This window comes from Andrena cerasifolii, chromosome 15 (assembly GCF_050908995.1).
Source record: "Andrena cerasifolii isolate SP2316 chromosome 15, iyAndCera1_principal, whole genome shotgun sequence".
In the NCBI taxonomy this organism is placed as follows: Eukaryota; Metazoa; Arthropoda; class Insecta; order Hymenoptera; family Andrenidae; genus Andrena; species Andrena cerasifolii.
In genome coordinates this window covers 7910359-7934452 of record NC_135132.1, presented here as the reverse complement: position 1 = coordinate 7934452, position 24094 = coordinate 7910359, and the positions used below count along the sequence as shown (strand labels likewise).

The 24094-nt window shown below is 39.7% G+C and overlaps 1 protein-coding gene across 1 annotated transcript in view; it reads left to right on the top strand.

Annotated features, from left to right (window-relative positions):
- The first annotated feature begins 5053 nt into the window (after positions 1-5053).
- Mgl (low-density lipoprotein receptor-related protein megalin) overlaps positions 5054-24094 on the top strand; it is a 43053-nt gene continuing 24012 nt past the window's right edge. Inside the window, exon 1 of the mRNA XM_076827951.1 lies at positions 5054-5661. Within this exon, the coding sequence (XP_076684066.1) occupies positions 5499-5661 (163 nt within the window). The 5' untranslated portion in view covers positions 5054-5498. The remainder of the gene's footprint in view (positions 5662-24094) is intronic.

Sequence of the window (24094 nt, the reverse complement as noted above, 5' to 3'; positions counted from 1 at the left end):
CTAAAGGTATTCGATTACTAATGTATTTAATAAAACGGAATAGCCAGAATTGATTTATTCAGGACACGGATCACCATATAAATTATTCTACACTATTGGTAATACACAGCCCAAGACGCTTAATACTAATCAATCCTCCCATTCAGCATAGAAAGAATTATCGCAAAGAAAGGTTGAAGCAGAAGGGACATAAAATACAGTCCCAGAACTCAAAGGAACATATTAACAATAATCTAAATGGGGAACAAGTTTCAGCCCTCCAGAAATGTCTGTGAAACAGCTTCCAGCACCTAGCCTAAGACTGTCACCTCTACCACAGCCCTGAAACTCACTCTGCTTTCCTAATCTCAGAGGGATTTACAGAGCAAACAGCAGTTGGGGGGCATGAAAGGCTTTGGACGTGGTTCGCGCGATCCGGCACTCGAATCGTGCCCATCACTACGCCAGGCGGAGTCGTGCACCGACTGGTACGGCCAGGTACCAAATGCCACAAGGTCACGACTCGTGTGCTCGTATAAGCGGAGAGAGAGAGAAAGAGCAAGAGCCGGCGCGGGGAACGTGGACGGAGATACGTTTATTGTGCGGTTCGGTCTTGCAGCCAGTAAGGTGCGCGCAACCAATGAACAGTGAAATAACAGGTGAAAGAACACACGCGTCGCCACGGGGACGGAGAAGAGACGCCGCGTTCTCCGACGAGGATAAATTCTTCTAAATCGTCGCGGCAGGGAATTCAGATGGTGCTTCGGGAATATTTTTATGCTCTTCTGCTTGTTGGAGTACACGTTTTTCCATTTCACGTGCGTCGAGGCGTAAAAGATGCGACGTCATTTTAGGGTCGAAAGCGGCATCTTCCTCTCAATTGTCTAAACAGGAAGTCGCGGCAATTGGGGCAAGGCGCCATTTAAGATACAAAGGGACGGTAAAAATCGTGATTCATCCGTAATTTTAAAGCCCGCCAAATTGAAAGACTGTCTGCAAGCGTGCTCCACTTTATTCATTTATTTATTCGCAGTGGACGAAATATCGCCATCTACTATATCGTCTGGGTTTGGTTATGATTCGGAACGGAAAGGGTCGACGGAAATGCGAGTTTCGTGGGGGGCGAAGCGCCGTGATTCGAATTCTCACTATTACGCGAGAATAGTGGAATTATCTATACAAATAATTACTGACAATTTTAGACACGCAAATTGAGGTATTAGCCTTGTATCAGGAAGTGCTGATAAGAAATTACGCAAATAATAATAAGGCAGTATTTCAGCGGGAATTATTCGCATTCCTAGGTAATTCGAATGAATTCTTATTGCACGAAGAACTTGCGAGGGAGCTCCGGTAACTCGAAAATTCTAAATTTCTGGAAACTTTGTAGGTTTGCAGGGGACCTGGTACAACCGCTGTAACTTTGGACACAATCGTTATTTTTGCGTAACAAAATTATCATTATTTTAGAGTAAAAAATTGTCGTTATTTTTGCATAACAAAATTATCCCTATTGTTCCATAAAAAATATCCTTATTTTCCCATAAAAAAATTATCCTTATGTTTTCATGAAAAAATTATCCTTACTGATCCATAAAAAAAATATCCTTACTTTTCCTCTCAACAATTTTTCTTATTTATCTATAAAAAATTATCCTTACTTTTCCATAAAAATTTTATTCTTATTTATCCATAAAAATTACCCTTATTTTTCCTTACAACAATTTTCCTTATTTATCTATAAAAAATTATACTTATTTTTCCTTACAACAATTTTCCTTATTTATCTATTAAAAATTATCCTTATTTTTCCATAAAAAATTACCCTTATTTTTCCTTACAACAATTTTCCGTATTTTTGCATAAAATAATTATCCTTATTTTTCCCTAAAAAATTTATCCTTATTTTTCCCTAAAAAATGTATCCTTACTTTTCCATAAAAAATTGTCCTTATTTTTCCTTACCACAATTTTCCTTATTTATTCATAAAATAATTATCCTTATTTTTCCCTAAAAAATTTATCCTTATTTTTCCCTAAAAAATATTATCCTTATTTTTCCATAAAATTACCCTTATATTTCCTTACAACAATTTTCCTTATTTATTCATAAAACAATTATCCTTATTTTTCCATTAAAAAATTAGCCCTATTTTTCCATTAAAAAATGTTCACTATTTTATCATTAAAAATTATCACTATTTTTCCACAAAAAAAATTATTGCCTATTCTTCAAACATTGATTAATAAAGCTGTAATATTTTAAATTCATATGTTGATTATTTTCGTTTAAAAAAATTCTGAAAAATCGCCTCATCTTTCTACGGTCACGCTAACAAATTTTCAAAACAAATGTGTATTATACTAAAGCTTCCGTTGTTAGCCCTATAACAGATAATAGCTTGTTCGTTATTCTTATCCGTCGCTCGTCATCCGAATCGAATTGCGCCCAACCGCGGCCGATAATAGCAGGCCCGAGTGGAAAAGGAAGCGCGGGAAGGCGCGACGCTGAAGCATGTCTCTGGACAATAGGAAAGGTCGAGCGCGCGCCTGGCTGTGGCATTTGCCGCGACTAATAAACGCGTTTGCGAGAAAACGGCAGGAGACGCGTCGTTCTTTCAACCGGCACCACCGGGCACGGATGCCGCCAGCTCGCCGTACAACTTCATTCACGAGCAACTGCGTTTCTGCGACGCGAATTACGAACTTCCCCCTCTGACGCGGTGCGAGCTGCTAAAAAATATAAAACTGCTACGAATGATCGATCCGATTGTACGAACAGTAATTATCATGTACCTTGCTCTTTGCGCTCTGAAAATCAGAAATGCCCTTCAAGGCTGATATTTATTATATAACAAGTTGGGAGCGTATAATTGAGGGTAGTATCTGATAATTTGTTATTGGTACCCAACAAGGGATGGGCAAGGTTTTGCTGATTAAAATGAGCACAAACACGACCCTTTTTGAAAGATTTTTAATTCCAGATAATTCGAATCGGTTTTGAATTTTGGGGAGTGATTAACTAATTTTATATTTTATCTGATTGAAAGATGTAAGTAACCCAAATGAGGGCGAGTTGAGGACCCTGCAGCGAGAGGAGTACAGCTCTATTTTTTCCAAATTTGAGTAAATTAGAAAAAATTGTTTATGAAATTATGGTTTTGACTTAGCATTAAGAAGAGAACAGTAATTGAAAAATATAGATTTTCACATAATATGTAGTGGTTATTGAGTTGATAAGTTTTTATTTCTGTTTTTGGCGAAAAAATATTATCTAATATTAATTATTTCTATTTTTGCAAAATTATTATCTAATATTAATATTTTTATTTTTGCAAAATTATTATCTAATATTAATATTTCTATTTTTGCAGAATTATTATCTAATATTAATATTTCTGTTTCTAAAAATATTAATATTAATATTTCTATTTTTATAAAATAGATATATTAATATTAGTATTTTATTTTTATTAGTATTCTATTTTTATAAAAATATTAATATTAATATTTCTATTTTTTTTAAATTATTATCTAATATTAATATTTCTATTTTTGCAAAATTATTATCTAATATTAATATTTCTGTTTATAAAAATATTAATATTAATATTTCTATTTTTATAAAAATATTAATATTAATATTTCTATTTTTGCAAAATTATTATCTAATATTAATATTTCTATTTTTACAAAAATATTAATATTAATACTTCTATTTTTGCAAAATTATTATCTAATATTAATATTTATTTTTTATAAAAATATTAATATTAATATTTCTATTTTTATTATATAAATATTATTACACGTCATAATTCAAAAACTGTAAAAAAAAATGGAGTTGCACTTCTCTCGCTGCAAGGTCCTCAATTTGAATGAATTCCCATTGGTTATACTTTTACGAAGATCCAACAGAAAACATAGAAATTAAAATATTCATTAGTGAACTTTCATTACCCTTCGATTTTCGTTTCGAATGGAGATGAAAGTTTGAGGAGGCAACAGGTTGTAGAGGAGGCAGGCTCGCTCAGGTAGCCTAAGTTTTGGCGGAAAGGAATTCAAAGGACAGATGCAGGTGGAGGTCCAGAATGTTCCGGGTCTAAGATCGCAGAAAGGGCACAGAAACTCGTAACGGGCCGCATTCGTCGGGTCAGGTATGCCTACCTTGTTTACATTCAGTTCTGGGAACAGGTAGCGCCTTCGGAGCATATCGCACGATATTAATGCACACCCGCCAATTAATAGAAACAAGCAAACAAAAAATATACCCTAAATATCTTAATATAATAAAGCAGAAAGTGTTTGCGTGTTTGTCGCGTAAAAACTTTCGAACGGTAAACTCTGGGATCACGATATACGTGCCAGCCCATTATGCCTAGCTAATCCAGACGAACGTGACTATATTCGCAAAAAAAAAAAAGTAATAAATACTTCAGGCGAAGCCGAGTAGTAAAGCTAGTTACTCAATGAGTAAATACAGATACATACAGGAATCTATCAGGTCCGGCGGAAAGTTTTGTCGCTTTTTTCGGATCGTTGCTTTCGTAACACCATATCTCACATAATTGACCTTAGTAACCAAACTCCACACACCAACGGATTCGTCATTTGTTTAGCTTTAAGATAAGCTGCATTGTGTGAGTCAGTTGGCTCTGAAACACGTTGCAGAAGGTACTGAACATGGTGCGCGGAGGAAAAATCCGCTCAGCTAGAAGCCAACAGCAGCAGCTCGAAGTATACGCCCAAGCTGTTAGCGATCGTAACGCACAATTATTCTAGTTCACGAAATTTCGATTCGTACACGAGACTTGAAGAGGTTATCTGTCCTCTTGAGCTCAGAATTATTAGGTTGGTAACTATTCCCTTGCGAGACGGTTGACAATTAATTAATCGCCCCTAGCGATGGGATTTTACATCGCATTTAACATCCGTGTCACAGCGTTCGCAGGTACACACTCGGCGGTTGAGCGCAGGACCCTCCACACGTGGTGCCCGGAGCCCCTTCCACGCGCATGCGTCGCGCGCCTCGGGGCAGGTGCCCCTCCAACCGGCAGGAGCGCGCGCCGCGCGGCGAACTTCGCAGTCGTTCGCTGACCGCGGCCGCGTGAGTGTCGTGCGCGCGAGCCATGAACTGATCATCCCGAGGCGATCGTTACGTGCTTTTTTTTCGCGTTCTTTCTTTCCCCCCTCCTCATCCTCCATTTCTCTTCTATCCCGGGGATCTCGAACGGGACGGTACACGGACGTGACAGGTTGTTCTGTTGCAACGAAGTGCGCTTGGAGAAAATCTCTAGAGAGAAAGAGAGAGAGAGGGAGCAACCCCGCTAGATCGTATAGATCGTAACTATAATCCCATCGCGACGATCGGCGCCTCGTTCCGTCGCGATTCGAGTGCACCCCGAGGATTGAACCCCGGGCCTGGTTCGAACTGGTGTATCTCGGGAGTCGTGGCGCCGGCAGAACAGTGGAGACGAATATTGAAGTGTTGAACGGTGTGCGGTGAGAAGGACGGTGCGATGGCAGTGGCTGCGGGGCCACGCCGGCCACGCACGCTCCTCCTCGGTGGTAAACGCGCTTCCGGGAATACTTTTGGGACGCCGGTGCTGTGCTCGGTCCTTGCCGTACTCCCCCTGCTCCTGGTAATCGCCGGTGTCACCCAGGTCGCCGCCACCAGGTTGGGTAAGTGGTCTTAAGTTTCACCCTTTCGAACGCTCGGCGCACTTCGCGTGCGGGACTGCTCCATTCGTATCTCTTAACCATTGCCGCCGAACGCCTATGGGCGCTACCCGCACGCGCCGCGTGCACCGAAGGAGCGCATATGTTTTTATAATACTGAAGGGGTTAGGTTGGTGTTTGGAGGACGGAAATGGAAGTAGGTCTATTGTATTTGGAGTTTTTGGTACTGGGAATGCACGGTTACTGGATAATTGAATTTTTACGGTAATACGAATGCAGAATTTTTTTGATTGATATTCTTTTGGCAAATATTTCTGCCATTTTTTGGGGATATGGTTTAGAGTTATGCTGGGGTTTGCCTGGGCCATATTCGCGAGAAATTGTAGGAGATTTCGCGAAACTGTTCCTGCTGAACTAAAAGTTTGCAGTTGGGACACTCTTCGTCTTGCATTTAAGTACTGTGTCTTTCTTTAATTTGCTCAAATCATCCAGCCACAGGGTTATATATATTTGGCCTCGGAGCTTAGGATAATAATGTCCCAAAAGTGTGTTGAGTACATATTTACACAAGTTCTTAACTCCTGTAGTGACTATACACATTCCTCCGTGCGGAGAACGCCCTCAGGCGTTCGGCGCGCATGGTTGGCCAACACTATTAGGGGATTTCCACACGGGGGGTGTGCAACAGGTTTCGAATTGTTGCCGAGGCAACTCGTACGATGGGAGACGATAGGATATCGATGCGCATTCATATTCTTAATTGACACCACGACACATTGCCTTTTTCGAAACCGTTGGTCAACGAAATATACTCGTTTTGGGGGGAATCTGTCCGTGGGAAATAATACTTCGTGCAATTTCCTTCTCTCTTTTTTTTCCCCCGCAAATCTAAAGTTGGTAGCGAAGAAACGGCACAATAGGGCCGATAAAAAGCGCGGAACGTTAGCTAACTCTCTACCGCCGTTTCGTACCATTCCGCGAACTTTCATGTCAACTAATTACCAATTCTACAAAGTCAGATGCTCGCACTCTCACTCGCCTTTGTTCCCCGCGGATGAATGGAGATCTCTTTATTCGTACACGGGCAGAGAGCATTTGAATCTCCTCGTTTCACCTTTGTATGCACATCAATTTATTGTTCCGCTGTTTGGAAGCAGAGCTGGGCAATATTTAAATAAATTATTATTTAAATAAATTATTATTTAAATAAATATATATTTGTTATTTGGATTTTTAAATGAGAGGTAAAAATAATTATTTATTTTTTGAACAAATCTAAATAAATTATTTAAACTAATAAAATAAATTGTTATTTGCATATAGCACAATATTTTCAAAATCCAAACTCGGAATTAAAAAGCCTGGATGCGTATACTCGTCGGCTCCAGTAGAGCAAATATTTTCTTTAGCAACTGTGACCAATATGCTAAAATCAAATAGACTTTCGGATAGCTTATTTGAAAAGAGAGTAGTTTTAGAGGCAAATATGAATTGCGAACTACTTCCTGAAAAATAATGTATAAAATAAAGCAGGCGCAGGAAAACCAGAAATCATTTATTATTTGTTCTCCACCTAAATCCAAGTAAAAAATTTAACCTTTTATTTTCAAATAAGAAATAATAAATAAATTATTTTTTTACATTATTTAAATGACTTATTTGAATAAAAATTTAGTCGTTATTTACGATTAAGATCAAAGTATTATTTATTATGTATTATTTAAATAAAAAATTCGCCCCTCTGTAGTATAGTAGACACAAAAAATTAGCAGAACTATGTAATCAAATTGTTTAAAATTTGTGGTGGGAAGCGTTTTTTTATTTAAACTAGAAAGTTTAAATAAATAAACATTTGACTGCATAATTTCGTAGAACATTGAAATCCATTCAATTTTCATTCTAACAATTTTTTTATATCTACTATAGTTTTCGAGATACACAGCAAAATAGGAAAATACGCATTAACCTTTAAGGCGTATTTTCAGGGGAAAAATAACCTACAAATTTTAAAAAAAAACAGAATTTTCGGGTCACTGAAGTTCCCTAGCGAAAGAAAATTTTTAAAATTAATTAAGCTTTCGCAGTTTCGAAATTATGTAATTTCAAAAATAAAATACAAAACAGAAAAACAGCATAATCTAATGGAATATTAGTCGCTGCAAGATTAAGCTCGGAACCAAAAGCAACGAGCGTTTCTCGAACATTCTATCTGACTTTGTGTACAGACCGCGCCAAAAACGTTAAAAAATCGTGACAAAAAATATGACTATTGGTAATCGGGGTGCTGTCTACCAATGATAATTTCGAAGTCGAAAGATTACACGGTGATGCAATCTGTGCGACCTCGAAATTACTCGTATGACCCCCTTCAAGGCCGCCATTGCTCCCGAAGCATGAAACACATTAGACGTCGAAGCGTATCGAACGTTTCAGGGTATTATTTATTATTCTGCCTTCCGCGCGAAATACCGGGAACGGTTGACGGTTGGAAGTCGCCGTTCTGGATCTAATTCTAGTTCTGCTGGCGGACTCCTAGTCCCCTGGCCTCGGTATCGCGTCCGTTTTTGCATCGGGGCATCTCCCGGCGTCGCTGCTTTCTCCGCTCGTCGCTAGGTGTGCGACTTATCGCGTGCTTCTCCTCGGGCGGCCGACTTTTTAAAAATCCCACCTCGCCTCAGAATGCAGCTAACGAATCGAGTTGAATTCACCGTTACTCGCCACCGCCGTCGCGACTTTTGCTTTGTACGGTAACATAGATCCCGATCGCTAGGATACAGTGGTAACAGAAAGAAAGCTTAGAGTTTAAACGGTGGGCTGAAACGAGATAACTCCACTAGAAGGAATTGCAATTTTAAAATGGCTCGGTGCTACCGCTACAAAGCCCAAGTAGCGTTAAGTTTGTACAGGTTATAAACTCTCTCTTGACCACCACTGCGCGTAACTGACTAAGTAGGCGCGCCAGTGCCCCCGCAGAAATTCGCAAAATTTTCGTACTCCGGTCGATATTATTCCGAAACGTCTCTTCGGAGGGGCTTCTATGGACTTTTCTGGAACGTCTGGCGTCGGTCTCCTAGTGGTTTGTTTGCAGATGGTCGGGAATAAATTGGATGTAGAATTAAGGACAGAGGAAACGTTTTAGCATGCTGAGCGTTAAGCGATGCACGATAAAGAAAAAGAATGGGATAATGTTGACCTCGGGACTCGAAGGTGCAGGAAAGGTAAAAATCAGTCGACCTTTCCGGATAGGTGAGGCTAAATTTAGCAGTCGACGAATTTGCTGGCTGTCTTTCTGCGTAGTCACAATACAATGATACGGTTGCCGTGAAAATTCGCTTGAAGCGGCTACTGAAAGCGTTCCATGCCACAGGAGAAATACAGATTTTTTGTGGGACGATAATTATTCTCAATCCTCAATCTTCATTCAGAAAAATAGAGTAGTGAGAATTTCCATAGGTTTCTGAATCCGTGTCGACTTGCTCCGACTGTTACCAGCGGTCAATTAGTCGATTTTGCATTCAGGAGTGAGTGGTAGCGCAGTTCTCGTGTATCAGCGTTTTATGCAAGTAAATCATTGCGCCACTTCGTCGCGTGGTACCTAAAAAATTGCAAACGTGCGCGAAAGGGGGAGATATGTACGACACGGAGTTATTTCCCCCGACAAATCGCGCGCTCGTTGATTGTGGAATTAATGTGTCTGTCATTAATTTAACTCGAGGAAAGTTCAAATTATTTGCACGCATAATAAATACAAGAAAATAAATTAGTTTAACTCATCTAGATGTACGGAGAAACATGTATTATGTGGTAACGGTTTTTTTTTTCAATGCTTGAAGTCGTCAAAGAAACAAAAAAGCGAGTGGGTAAAAAGAGACCCGAGGCAAGGTGTTTTCTTATTCGTTCTCTAATTCGTTTGAAGGAGAAGTGACGATGGCGATGGTCGCGGGGAGGACGAAATAAACACGGCCCAACACACCGCGTGGCCACGCAATCTTTACGGAACCGGTTCCACTTGTAGGGTTTGTGTAGTAAGGTGACCGGGATATTTCGAGAACCAACGATGTGCTCGTTCGTGGAAACTCCTTCCCTATACCTATTCGTCTGTATTACTTGCAACCATTCCTCGCGGATCTCCAAACAAGTCCTAAAAATTTCGAATGCCTCGAAATCTACCATTTTCTAAAGGCGTGCACACACGTGGCAGCCGTAACTCAGGTTTTCATTTATTTATCTCTGTACGAGATTGAGCTTAGAGTAGCTTGGTGATTCGGTTACAGGTCACGATCAATTGCAATTTAGTTGCCTAGATCGCGTTCCATCCGATTCCTGGCGCGGACAATCAAATGATGGATAGGATCGAAGGGGCTTGTGACGCGCCGCCGTCTAACGCGCCATCCCGTAGATCGGAGTTTCTGGAGAGAGGGGAACCGGTTTCTCGAGCTGCCCGTAGTAAACACGACAGACAGAATGCTCCGAATTCTCGATGACTCCCTTCCCTGGGCTTCTTCCAGACTCTCGCTAAACCTTCCACGGTGAATCCTGCCGTCCAATTAACACCTCGAGCGTCGCGAGGTTTGACAGAGTACCGTTTCCAGTTGGGCGGGCCTTTTCGAACGATCAATTTTATTGGGAAAGTTTCGCCCGGCAAAATTTAAATCTCTGTATCTTCGCAAGTATTGTCGATGGATCGGTGAGGGTTTTCTGATGAGAATCAGCCCAAATACGCCCCGAGTTCCTTAGATCGATAACTTTATGAAAAGTAGCATGAATGTGGTCGAGTTCGGGCTCATTTTCATTAAAAAAAATCTCGTCGATCTATGGGCGACACTTTCCTGAAGATTTAATAGAAAATACAGAAGAGAATGGCGACGTGGAAACGCGCCAAAGGTGGACATCTCTCGGCGTGAAAACACGCCCATGCCAGTTGAAGTGTTTATCTTCAAAGTACAGTTCTATAATTTGTTAACAACGAAACTTCTCGCTTTTAATCGCGGTACCTGTAAGGAAGCCTTAATTCTTTTTTTTTTTCAAACAAAAGAAATTGCGTTTGTTCCACCTCAGGGACAGAAATTAGTGACGAAATTAGAGGCTTGTATTTAGGAAGGCATATTATCGTCGCAGCAATGATTCCAAGTGAAATTGTCGACGTGCATCTGCGCCTGCCGGAACTGAACGCACGTTGCTTCGAATCGGGGATTTAAATGCCCCGGCCTTGAGAGGTTAAACGTCAGTGGAGGGTGAGCGATAATTTTCGGGTCAGTTGAAGATCGAGTCTTATCTGCAGATTATTGAAATCCAAAGATCGTTGGGAGGAGGAAATTGGTGTTGCTGTAAACACCGTTCGGAGAATCTTGAAACTTGAAGTGGGCGAGGTCGACGGACCCTGATGAGATTACACGATGTCCATTGACTTTTTGAAATCAGTAAAATTTTAATTGAACGTTTGATAATTATACAGGGTGTTCCACGGTGAGTGGTGCAGCCATGGGGGATTCTAAAGGCAAATGCAAATAAATCTTTGTGAATATGAAAACTTTGTTAATAGAATATTTTACATAAAATTCTATATTTTGAATTTGTGTGGGTATTTAGAGTTACGTATCTCGTTCGATGTTGTGCTATTTTTTCGGGACACCCTGTGTGTATCTGATTCGTGGATAGTTGATGAAAAATTGTGCGGGCATACTTGGGTGTAGGATTTCGTTTTGGGTAACGTATTATGACACGCAAGATCCTCTGTATTCGGCACCAGAGATCGTCGAACCACCGAAACTGTCGAAAGAAGGAAAAAAGTCGCGTGTTGCTATGGATCCCTGTGTAACTCGAAGCCGTTTCGAGCTGTGGTACCATATTATGTTCCGTCGCGTGTCTCTCGAGGAACACAGTTTTTCGTGTCTCGGCAAACAATGGCGCGAATTACTCGGAACGACTGAATTTGTATTACACACTGATCGCGTGGAGGTGAACAGACAATTATTGACGTTTCGAAATTTGCCGACTGCGAAATCCTGAAAATTGATGACCGTAGAATTTGGGAATTCAGCTAACGTGCCACATTGAATATTGTTGACCACGGAATTCCATAGCTTCGTGAGATTTTGAAATTTTGGAGCCCCAATTTCAAAAATGGAATATTTTATGATCACAAAATTTAATTCGTAAGTTTTTAAGATTAATTTTTAAATTTTGTGACCTGCTTTTCAAAATTGGAATATTTCAGGATCACAAAATATAATCTGAAATTTTTTAAGATTAATTTTCAAATTTTGTGATCACAAATTCAGAATTTGAACATTTTGTGATCCCAATTTGAAAAGTTGAATATTTTGTGATCCCAATTTCAAAAGTTAAATATTTTGTGACCCCGATTTCATAAGTTGAACATTTTGAGATTACAAAATTTAATTTGCAACTTTCCTAAGATTAATTTTAAAATTTTGAGACCCCAATTTCAAAAGTTGAATATTTTGTGACCCCAATTTTAAAAGCTGAATACTTTATGATCACAAAATTTATTTTGAAACTTTTTAAGATTAATTTTTAAATTTCGAGACCCCAATTTCAAATTTTGGACATTTTGTGATTTCAATTTCAAAATTTGGTCATTTTGTGATCCCAATTTCAAAAGTTGGACATTTTGTGATCCCAATTTCAAAATTTGGTCATTTTGTGATCCCAATTTCAAAAGTTGGACATTTTGTGATCCCAATTTCAAAATTTGGTCATTTTGTGATCCCAATTTCAAAAGTTGGACATTTTGTGACCCCAATTTCAAAAATTGGACATTTTGTGATCCCAATTTCAAAAGTTGAATATTTTGTGACCCCAATTTTAAAAGCTGAATACTTTATGATCACAAAATTTAATTTGGAACTTCTTTAAGATTAATTTAAAAATTTTGTGACCAAAAATTCAAAATTTGAACATTTTTTGTTCCCAATTTCAAAATTGGAATATTCTGTGATCACAAAATTTAAGATTAATTTTTAAATTTTGTGACTCCCATTTAAAAAATTGACTATTTTCTGATCACAAAATCTAATTGGAATCTTCTGTAACATTAACTCTCAAACATTGTGACCGCAATTTCAGAAGTTGAATATTTTGCGATCACAAAATTTAATTCGAAACTTTTTAACATTAATTTTCAACTATCTTATCAAAACTCTTCAGAATATGATGACCATGACTGAAGTATTCACAAAGGTGTACTCAAGTTCGCAGAAGTCGCATTAAAATTCTCTTAGCATAATTGCCTTTCCGCGTGCGTTAATGTATGTTTACGATTTGCGATTTTAATGGAGCTTGAATGATGGCACACGGATTATCCAATCGTCTATTAATACTGCGACTTTCTGCATCGTTGAATAACATTTGAGGCGCTTTATCTTCCCGGAGAACTTGCGCTCTCGCTCGACATAGTTGATTTACAATTGATTAATGAACATTCATCGCTGCATTAATGAGAAAATTCCTCGATTATATTCGCAACAATAATCACAGCAATCATTTCAATAACCAAACAGCCTCGCCCAGAAAACTCGTTTATCCTTTCATCCTGCAAGTCCAAAGAATTACGCAAACCTCCTATAACAATTAAATCAAATTAAACAACATTCCACTTCCATCGCAAATTCCCACCGCAGCTGTCACTCTCCTAAAATAAAAGTTGCGGATAATACCGCGGAAAATAAAAAATTTCCTCGAATTACATTTCATTGCAAAACTCGTAGAAAGCAAAAGAAAAAACTGCTGCCATAATTTCTCGTTTAGAAGTGGCGAAGCTTTTAGCATGCGAGACGCATGCCTGGGCATGATGCCGTGTCGTCTTCTCGAGCAAGAGGAGAGAAACTTTCTCCTTCTTTGGAAGAAGAAAGAAGGAATCAGAGCTTGCAAACTCAGGCAACTCTCGAGTGCAAGGCTCTTGGGTTTCATCGACCCACTGATTCGTGCCACTTCTTTTTCTCGTACTAATAACTGCACGCGCAACGCGCAGGAGGATCTGCCAGCCTCGATGCACTCTGCGGGCCACAATAAGGCTTTGAGTGGCGCAAGGTTCAGCGAGATGCCTTCGCCAGGGCTCGCAATATTCAGACAGTAATATAAATGTCAATTTCTACGAATTTTATTTGACCTTTCTGAGACTGTCACAGAAATTCTGTGAAAGATTTTCGAAAATAGGTACTTTTTTAACAGGATTCATCGTTTGGAATTTTTAAGCTCGAATTATTATTATTGTTGCCTTTAAAGAAACTGTTTGGGACTCTCGAGGACCATTTTTAATACTTTTTGGAAAATATCGGGGTGAAAACACCCCTAGGACATCCCTCGGCGCGAAAACGCGCCGACGCCGGTTGAAGTGTTAATAGCCCAAGTAGCGTGCAAGTCACTAAATCACTAACTCTGATTAAGCTATTTAACTCGTTACGTGCCACCGCAAGAGTAAAACGTGATAAAATTTACCGCGATATTAAGTTACAGAGGTTTGATAGTTGTGTGAATCTGTTCACACTTCTCCCTATTTTATGGCAACGGCGAATTGAAAAATAGGTTCGCCTGTGCAGTTGAAAAATATCGTGGGTCACCGGTGACCAATGCATGGAGCATGTTTATTTTATTGGAATTCATGAATTCGATTATTGTGTTCCTAGAGCAGAGTCGTAATTTAGATAATGATTTTTTTTTATGTAATGAAATATTTGTTAAAAAATTGGGTATGGATTTAAAACGAAGATTCTTGTTGGCGATTGCTTAAATCGAAGCATCGACGATCAGAAATTTAATGATTTTCTATTATTACATTCCAATCAAAGTACCGCTATCTTCTTGAGTATTCAGGAAACATCGTTTCCTTTGACCTCGAAGGAAAAAATCGAAGCTCTTGCTTGTACAGACATTTCGTTCGACTAGACTAATAGAAATATTTTTGTTGAAAACATCCATGAAATGTCCCCACCTTGAAGCATTTAACATTTGCTTAAACTTAAGTGTTTGGTGACTGCGTTACTTTGCACGAGTTTACAGACATGGTCACCATGTCCCATATACGTGGCGTTTCTGCACTTTGTGCCAACACCTTTGTAGGAGACTCGAGAACAACCTGCTGAGATTAAAAAAAAAGTTGAAAGTGCAATGCATTAGAGGTGGAATGTGTTTTCCATTGGAAATATTAAAGGAATATTTTTTCCACTGGGAATATTGAAGAAGAAATATTTTTTCCACCAGCAGTATTAAATAAGAAATATTTTTTCCACTGGAAATATTAAAGATGGCAATATTAAAAGTGGAATAAGTTTTCCAAAGGCAATATTAAACAAGAAATATTTTTTCCACTGGGAGTATTAAAGAAGAAATATGTTTTCCACCAGCAATATTAAAGAAGAAATATTTTTTCCACTGAAAATATTAAAGATGGCAATATTAAAGGTAGAATAAGATTTTCCATTGGAAATATTAAAGATGGCAATATTAAAAGTGGAATAAGTTTTCCAAAGGCAATATTAAAGAAGAAATATTTTTTCCACTGGAAATATTAAAGATGGAATAAGTTTTCCACTGGAAATATTAAAGATGGAATAAGTTTTCCACTGGAAATATTAAAGATGGCAGTATTAAAGGTGGAAAAAGTTTTCCAAAGGCAATATTAAAGAAGAAATATTTTTTCCACTGGAAATATTAAAGATGGCAGTATTAAAGGTGGAAAAAAATTTCCAGTGGCAATATTAAAGAAGAAATATTTTTTCCACTGGGAATATTAAAGAAGAAATATTTTTTCCACCAGCAATATTAAATAAGAAATATTGTTTCCACTGGAAATATTAAAGATGGCAATATTAAAAGTGGAATAAGTTTTCCAAAGGCAATATTAAAGAAGAAATATTTTTTCCACTGGAAGTATTAAAGATGACAGTATTAAAGATGGAATAAGTTTTCCACTGGGAATATTAAAGATGGCAATATTAAAAGTGGAATAAGTTTGCCACTGGTAATATTAAAGAAGGAATATTTTTTCCACTGGGAATATTCAAGGTGGAATAAATTTTCCACTGGCAATATTAATGCAGGAATAAGTCTTCCACAGGCAATAATTAAAGTGGAATATGTTTTCTCCTTATCGAAATAACGAGCACAAAGGATTGTGTCCGTCGAAAGAAGTGACAGAGACCTTCAAGTTTAATCCTCGACTGAGCACGGTATTTTAACTTTCGGTGCTGATACATTGCCACACACGCGATATACACGGCACACGCAGAACCGTAACACGATCATATTTACTTAAAGCGTTTTTTGCGGGCCTCCAGTTCACGGTCGATGGACTCCCTGAACTCGTGAAAGGTTCGCTATCCGCAGTAGATCAAGTTCAACGGTTTTAGGAGAATCCATTGAACGAAAATAGTTGCCACAATTTCGCCAGAGGCAGCCGGTGCAAAGAAGTCTTACTGTAAACTCGTAGTGAAAACTAACATCGGTTCCACATTACCAGTAGGCATTCCTGGCAATGGAAGATTTTTACGTCCCGCACACGCGCATGCTCACGACCGTACAAAGTGTGCCATTGCAAATTACTCTCGGCTTGCAATTGAAAACTAAAAGTTCGCAGAATTTCCTCAAAAGTGAAAAGCTGCTGATCTACGAAACCAAAATTAAATAATAAAATTAACCACTAGCCCCCCTCCAAAAAAAAAGATACACTTAGATGATTCTACTCCATAAAATGGACCGAAATTAAAGAATGCCATTTTCTCGTACGAGGATTCCTTCTCGAGGTAACGAGCCTCCAAAGTGCGTGCGCGCTAGACTAAACAGAGCGCGCGTGGCTACCCTATTTTCAGCCTCGATTTTCTCGAAAACGAAGGGTTGTAGGAAAAATTCTTCCTCTTCATTTTCGATTCATTTTTGAAAGACGAACCAGGTGTCGTCGACTCCAATGATTTCCCTCGTCGCATACCCGCGCTGTTCAGCTTTATTCGCAGCCAGTGACGCCTGGAACGCGAAATATCGCCTAGCAGAGCTCGTCGTAGGCGAAATATCCTGCCGATACGTTCGGAGTCGTGCAAGTCAGCCAGGTTGGCAGGTTCGAGGCTGGCAGGTAAAGTCGGTAGGCGGGCCGAGGTTCATCGACCTCGGCCTAGCGGCCGACCGGATAGCGGGACCATGCCTCCTCGATTCTACGTTCTCCTTCTGCCTCCTGGACACCTTCCTCCCTTTCCTTCTCCCTCTACCGTCTTCGTTTCTTTGTTTCTCTATGTCCTGCACGCTCGGCGATACCCGCGCGCCACGACACCCGGTCTTTTGGAAACCAGACGGCTCTGACTCTGGAAACAGGATCCCTCTGGTCGTTTTTGCTTTCAGTGGGAAGTTGTAGATGTTGCTAAATCTCCTCCGGCCTACGCTGCCCGTGGAAAAAAAAACAAGTCGGAACTGTGCGATATAATTTGTTTCGTGGGAGATGTTGCGTTTTCAAGGGGGCCGCCTTGAACGGCGATTTTTGAAGTTGTTTTTGTCGGCAACGAAGCTGGTGCATTGCGAAGCGTGGAATATTAAATATTCCCCAATTTTTAATGTTAAATATTTTCAATTTTGGAATATTAAATGTTTTCAAAATTTTTGTATTAAATATTTTCAACTCTTTAATATTAAATATGTTCAACTCTTTAATATTAAATATTTTCAATTTTTGAATATTTAATATTTTCAATTTTTTAATATTAAATATTTTCAAATTTTTTATATGAAATATTTTCAAATTTTTTATACGAAATATTTTCAAATTTTTAATATTAAATACTTTCAAATTTTTTATATTAAATATTTTCAACGAAGCCTGGTAGGAGACAAATTTATTTTGGGTGTTTTTAACCCCTCATGTTCGCACGGGGTGTATCGCACCCCAAGCGATTTTTTTTCTCTGCTAATACCTATTTCTGTAAATTTTGGCACTGTAATATTAAAATTTACAAATTTGGTGAATTTTAACAAAAAAATTGCTTTATTCCACAACTATTTTTTTTAACTACAAATTTCAGCGTAAAAGAAAATGGTAAAATCACGGTATGGGTATAGTGACCCCGTGTGACCAATTTGTGATTACACGAGGGTGTGACCACGAAGGGTTAATCGGCGTGTTTCGGCAAATAATTTAGTGTTGTAATAGTTGTGTTATTTATCGTGGTACGATCGTTTGGTGGTGGGTTCTGAAGTAAACAGAGGGAATAGAGGATAAATGGGCTGGTTAAAGTTTACTAGGAGCCAGGCTGACATTAAGAATTGCGATTCAGTCAACGGCCACCGAGAACCGCTAGATTCGCGCTATCCGAGCTCTCTTGTAATCCCATGGGTGAAAGTTGCAGTTTCCCACGCGATCGACCCATGAACGAATCAATGGGATATCCCTGCACTTTTATTCCGCCCGTCTATGGATTTAACCAGACGTTCATTCAGTCGGCCATTTACTTAGCGCGTCGCTAGCATATCGATAAATTATTTGCAGCGTCTCTTAGTCGGCAATTTATCCGATCGGCAAGTTTCATTCAATCGAGTCGTCCATTGAACCAGTAATCCCCTTGTTAATCAATCTTGCTAGTTGCATAATTGGTGGAGAAAAACGTGGCTCGTATCTGATGTTGAAGAGCGCTGTTTTTTTTTTTAAATGAAAATAGTATGGTGGGATGGGGCGCGAGAGGTGCAGAGCTGCTCGGTAGGCAGTGCTATGGTAAATGTGAATCGTGGCAGACGACCTGGAAACCTTTAGGAAGGTGCATCGAGAAGCACGATCGGAGAATATCAACGAGAAAGAATGCGAATGCCGGGGCTCGCGTTGCCTCTATTCAAGATTCCTGGCTTTTCTTCCCTCGGCTGCTTCGCTACGTCGAAACACTCCTCCTTTCTAATTTACGAGCGATGATGCGCGCCCGCTGCTAGATGCAAGTCGCACGGATGCATCCACACGTTTTGGAACTTTCGAACGGTTCCCAGGGTCCCCTCGGAACTTCAGGCAGAGATCGTGATTTTCGCAACTTTTTTTTCGCTAACGTAGGTACCGCGGTATGACAATTAGTATAGTGGGGTGATAGTGATACTGCGATGAACGTAGGGTTGATATAGTTGCGACTATAGTTGTCATGTTTTACACAACTAATATTTTCACGATAGTGTAATTAGTATTTAGCAGTTATTAGTGATAGAAGTGTAGTATAGTTGCAACTATAGTTGTCATATTTTACATAACTAATATTATCACGATAGTGAAATTAGTAGCAGTACTAGTGATAGAAGTATGGTATAGTAGAGGTGGTATAGTTGCAACTATACTTGTCATATTTTACATAACTAATATTTGCACGATGGTGTAATTAAATAGTAGAAGCATTAGTGATAGAAGTGTGATATAGTAGGGACGATATAGTTGCAACTATAGTTGTCATATTTTACACAACTAATATCTTCACTTTAGGTTAATTAGTGCCAGTATTAGTGATAGAAGTATGGTATAGTAGAGGTAGTATAGTTGCAACTATAGTTGTCTTATTTTACATAACTAATATTTGCACGATGGTGTAATTAAATAGTAGAAGCATTAGTGATAGAAGTGTGATATAGTAGGGATGATATAGTTGCAACTATAGTTGTCATATTCTACACAACTAATATCTTCACATTAGGTTAATTAGTACCAGTATTAGCGATAGAAGTATGGTATAGTAGGGAAGATATAGTTGCAACTATAGTCGCCACATTTCACACAACTAATACTGTCACGATAGTGTAATTAAATAGTAGCAGTATTAGTGATATAGGTGTGATATAGTAGGGATGATATAGTTGCAACTATAGTTGTCCCATTTTACACAACTAAAATTGCCAGGATAGTGCAAATAGCAGCAGTATTAGTGATAGAAGTATGATATAGTTGCAACTATAGTCGTCATCTATCATCGCCCCAGTATAGTTGCATCGCAGGGAGAGTACAGCAGCAGTATAGTTGTGGAATCCTGGGAGCTCCGATAGCAGCACAGCTGAACCCAATAGTAGCATAGTTGCAGCGTAACAGTACATACTATACCCAATCCATTGAAGGCGCTGATTTAATTCGACTCGTCGAAAATGACGCTATACATAGTATTCTAATGAACGATAAAAAGGGTAAAGGGAGAACGTCCGATGCGCATCGAAGGCTGACGGTGTTGGCTTTATGAAGCGGAATCGACTCGAACGAAAGGAAGTGCACCGCGGTGCGCTATGATGGTTGGAATTGGAACGAGCATACAATAAGCCCTCATTGCTTGAAACAGAGCCGTCGGGGGAGGTTGCTTGCTCACCGGACTGCTCTTTTTCTCTCTGCTTTCAACAATTATCGCGTGACATTGATCGCCGCGCATCGAGCACCCGTCCCGGACTGCAATCCACTTTACCAGACTTCTGGATCGTGGAATTTGCCGGTGTAACGAATAGATGGAACAGGAAATGCCCACGGGTGTCGAGGCGGCGATTAAAATTCTCGAATCCAAGCTCGAACGTTCCGAGTGAATCGAGCGAGTCGGATCAACGAACGATGGCTGGCGAGAGCAATCGAGACGCACGTAAATAGGTGTGCCATTCAACCGTTCGACTCATACCTACTGTACTTGTAGTACGTGTCTACAAGGCCACGGAGAGACGAATGCTCGATTAATGCCGTGGGTGAAGGGAGCTTTTTAAGCGACGTCCACATCGCGCTACTAGTTACGCCATTAATCTCCAGTCTCAAGCACACGTTTACGCCAGTTTGTTTAATGCAGCTCGCTCTGTAGAACCAGCGAACTCTTGCGCACAGAGAACCGATCGTGAAACGGGTACAATGGTAATTAGAAGAAGCTAACCCTGATTTTTCAGACACCTTTCCCTTTCGCGGATAAAATAGTTTCCCTAAATATGACAATTGCAGTGGAGCGACACCTACGTTAAAACTGGCGAAGCCTAAAAGTTCACGTGATAAGGGAGATCCGTTGAACCGTCACTTATCGACGAGAAGCACCGTTACGTTAAAAAAGAACCGTAAACGATCACTCTAGGGGAAACAGGTGTGCCATTTGGAGGAGCTTGAAAATAGACGGGAAAGTATCTAGGGATTAATTAAATGCAGATTAGTGGAATAAAAGAGTTCTTTTGTCGAATTATCGACGCTCGAGCGAGTTGAAGCGCGCGTGGCACGCGCATGCGCGTCGCAAGCTTCTTGAAAGTTTCATGGGCAGCACCAAACGCAGGGTTTGAAGTAAGAAAGCGTCGGAGTGCGTAAAAACGTCGTTCCGTTTTTGTCGTTGTTTCTTTCGCGGGAAGGATCAGCGATACTTCTGTGGGAGAAGTCGGTGTGCCCATAAGCGTCGCGAGAGGAACGAATTCGTCTCTAACGCCGTTTAAGGGCACGCTTTCTACGAAACGACACGGAATTTCCATTTAGACGGAGCCGAGGCTCCGGCCGTGTTATTGTGCGCGCGCACGTCCGCGCATATAGGTTTTCGTGGAAAGATCAGTATTCTGGCGGCACAACCTGCGCTTATCCGCTCGATTTAAACGCTAAGCGAACGGAAGGGATACTGAAACGTAATACAGGAACAAATATCTCCTTACTGCTTGATTAAAGAGTCTCAAAGGGGGTAGACCACCTTTACCAGTTCACAAGATCGAATTTTTCATGTTCCTCATGATCAATACTTTATCAAAAAAAAAATTCTCGAAATCAAATTTTTGGAAACGGTGCACGCTGTAATTTGAGTAAGACTCTACCGATTTTTATACAATTTCGCACAGATGTTCTTTGATATAAGCAGGATTTTTAAATATTTTCAAAATTTTAAAATCAAATTTTAGCGTTTTTAAATATTTTCAAATTTTTAATACTAAGTTTTAATATTTTTAAATATTTTCAAAATTTTAATATTAAATATTTTCAAAATTTAAATATTAAATAGTTTCAAATTTTTAATATGAAGTATTTTCAAATTTTTATTATTAAATACTTTCAAATTTGTAATATTAAATTTTAATATTTTCAAATTTTTAATGTGGAATTTTAATATTTTTAAATGTCTGCAAAATTTTAATATTAAATTTTAATATTTTCCAAATTTTAATATTGAATTTTAATATTTTTAAATATGTGCAAAATTTTAATATTAAATTTTAATATTTTCCAGATTTTAATATTGAATTTTAATATTTTTAAATATCTGCGAAATTTTAATATTAAATTTTAATAGTTTTAAATATTCTCAAAATTTTAATATTTTAAGATTTTTAAAATTAAAAAAAAATTAACTTTAACCTTCAATTTCATATAAAATCATGCGACAAGTCTTTTGCACACGTGGAAGCCGTAACCGTCACTTTTTCAACACCCTGTACAAGCGCCTTGTACAGTCGCGCCAGTCAAAGACCCCAGAGGCGAAATTAAGGTCGTGCGTTCGCACCTCATTTCGATATTCCTCGGCGAAGATTTCGGGTCATCGTTCTCTCGTTAAGAAGAATCCAGATCGAGCGATCCAGGGCAAGATCGCACTTATTGACCGCCCGTTACATGACACGTCGATGTTCTTCGGTTCTATCCTAGACACGAATTACCCGCCATTAAGCTGGAATTACGCTCCACCCATTTTCACGGTCATTATTTCGCGTCATTCGAGACAAGAAAATGGAAGCTTGTGCGGAGTTGGTATTATTGATGAGGCGTGATTGATAAAGCAAATTACACGAAATTTTATCGCCGGCAAGACGGAACTCGGCTATCACGAAAAGTGCCGTGCATGGCATTACGCTAAATCGTTCCGGCAACACAGATAAGCAGTGTCTGTGGAAATATAATATTTTCCGCAGATAAGCTGCGCTCTGCACCGCACGCGAAAGATTCCAGTGACAAGAGCACGCCTGGCTGATTCGTATAAGGGAATGAAAATGCAATGAGGTCAGCGAGACTGTACGTCAGCAATTAAGGATTAAGACAGATTCTCGCCACTAGGCTCGTCTACGTTTCAAAAACGATCAGCACTGAGTCACGTCAGGCCATCAATCCACCGTGACCCATATCTTTCATTGCTCCTCCAATGGTATTCGAAAATAGCGACACGATCGCCGAGTATCGAAGAATTATCCTCGCGCACGAGGAGCCTAGGGGAAATCCCCTAAAACTCCCTAGACCGCCCGGCCGCGTAACTGTTGCGCACCTAGGCGGGACAGCGGGTGAAAGTGATCCCCAACAATTGCGATCTTTATGCACGGGCATGGGGTAATTATATTCCTATGGCTTTGCGATTGCAGCACTTCCAGACGGTTCGCGTTTACGGTTGAGCGCCCCGGCGCGAGCACCTAGTATAGTGGAATCTCGTGTGTTCCGCCTAATTGGAAGATGCGTCGAATAGATAACGATTCCTTCAGAGATGGACGTACGATGAACTCGTAATTATTGAACTCTGCCCCTTAACTCGATCCACTCCACGCACGGCAACTAAACAAACAGCCGCGCATTCAGGCCTGCCGAATAGTACCGAGCCGTCGAATATTAACTACCCGCTGAATTATTCAGAAACTCCGCGCTCGAATTCAACGATTACATTTCCCAACTGCGTGTGCCCGAGCGTGACTCGGCGCCCGGTTAATTGCCGAATGGAAATCTTCAAGGACCTGTCCTCGGGCGAGTGGTAAAAATCTCATCGAGCATATACAGTCGTCAAACATGGGCATATAATTGTAAGGGGGATCGAAGGTCCCAAGGAGGACGCTGAATTATTCAAAAAATCGCGTGTCCCCGGATCACCTCGGGCCAGCCGACCAGGCTCCACTGGGAAGCATTTATGAGAACGTGGTCGAAATTCATATACGTAGTCGGCTCATTGGTGTTCTAAACGTTAACGCATTTTTAAATTAAGAAATGGAGGCTCTGAGGCCTCTTCAATTCAAGTATAAACTAACCATACATATGTCAGAGAGATGGGACGGAAGTACGTGGAAGAGAATAGCGAATCTGTACATAGACTACAAAAACTAATTTCGCCGACTATAATTCTGGGCGAAATAAACTACTTTCACGAAATAAATGCACATCATTCAATTCAAATGCTCGATATCCACGGACCGTTATGCTGCTATTAATCTCTGTAAACTGGGTGGCGAAAAAGGCAAAGCAGAACGCGCGCATCGATAATCATTCGTTTTAGACGATCGCTACGTAAATGGTAGAGGGAGCCACAAGAGTGATGGTCACTGCTTTCAGGGGTAACCTAGCCTCTGTATCGATGGACATTTGTAAAAATATCTTCCCGCAAAATTCAGGATTAATGTCAAGTTTTTCCTGCTATCTCAATTTCGAAATTACATATTTCGGCCAGGTTTTAAGAATCTCGTGCCGCTGTGCGACGGGGAGAGCCTCTCGGCTAGAGAAGGTCGCGAGAGGATCGCGCAAAAAAGATCG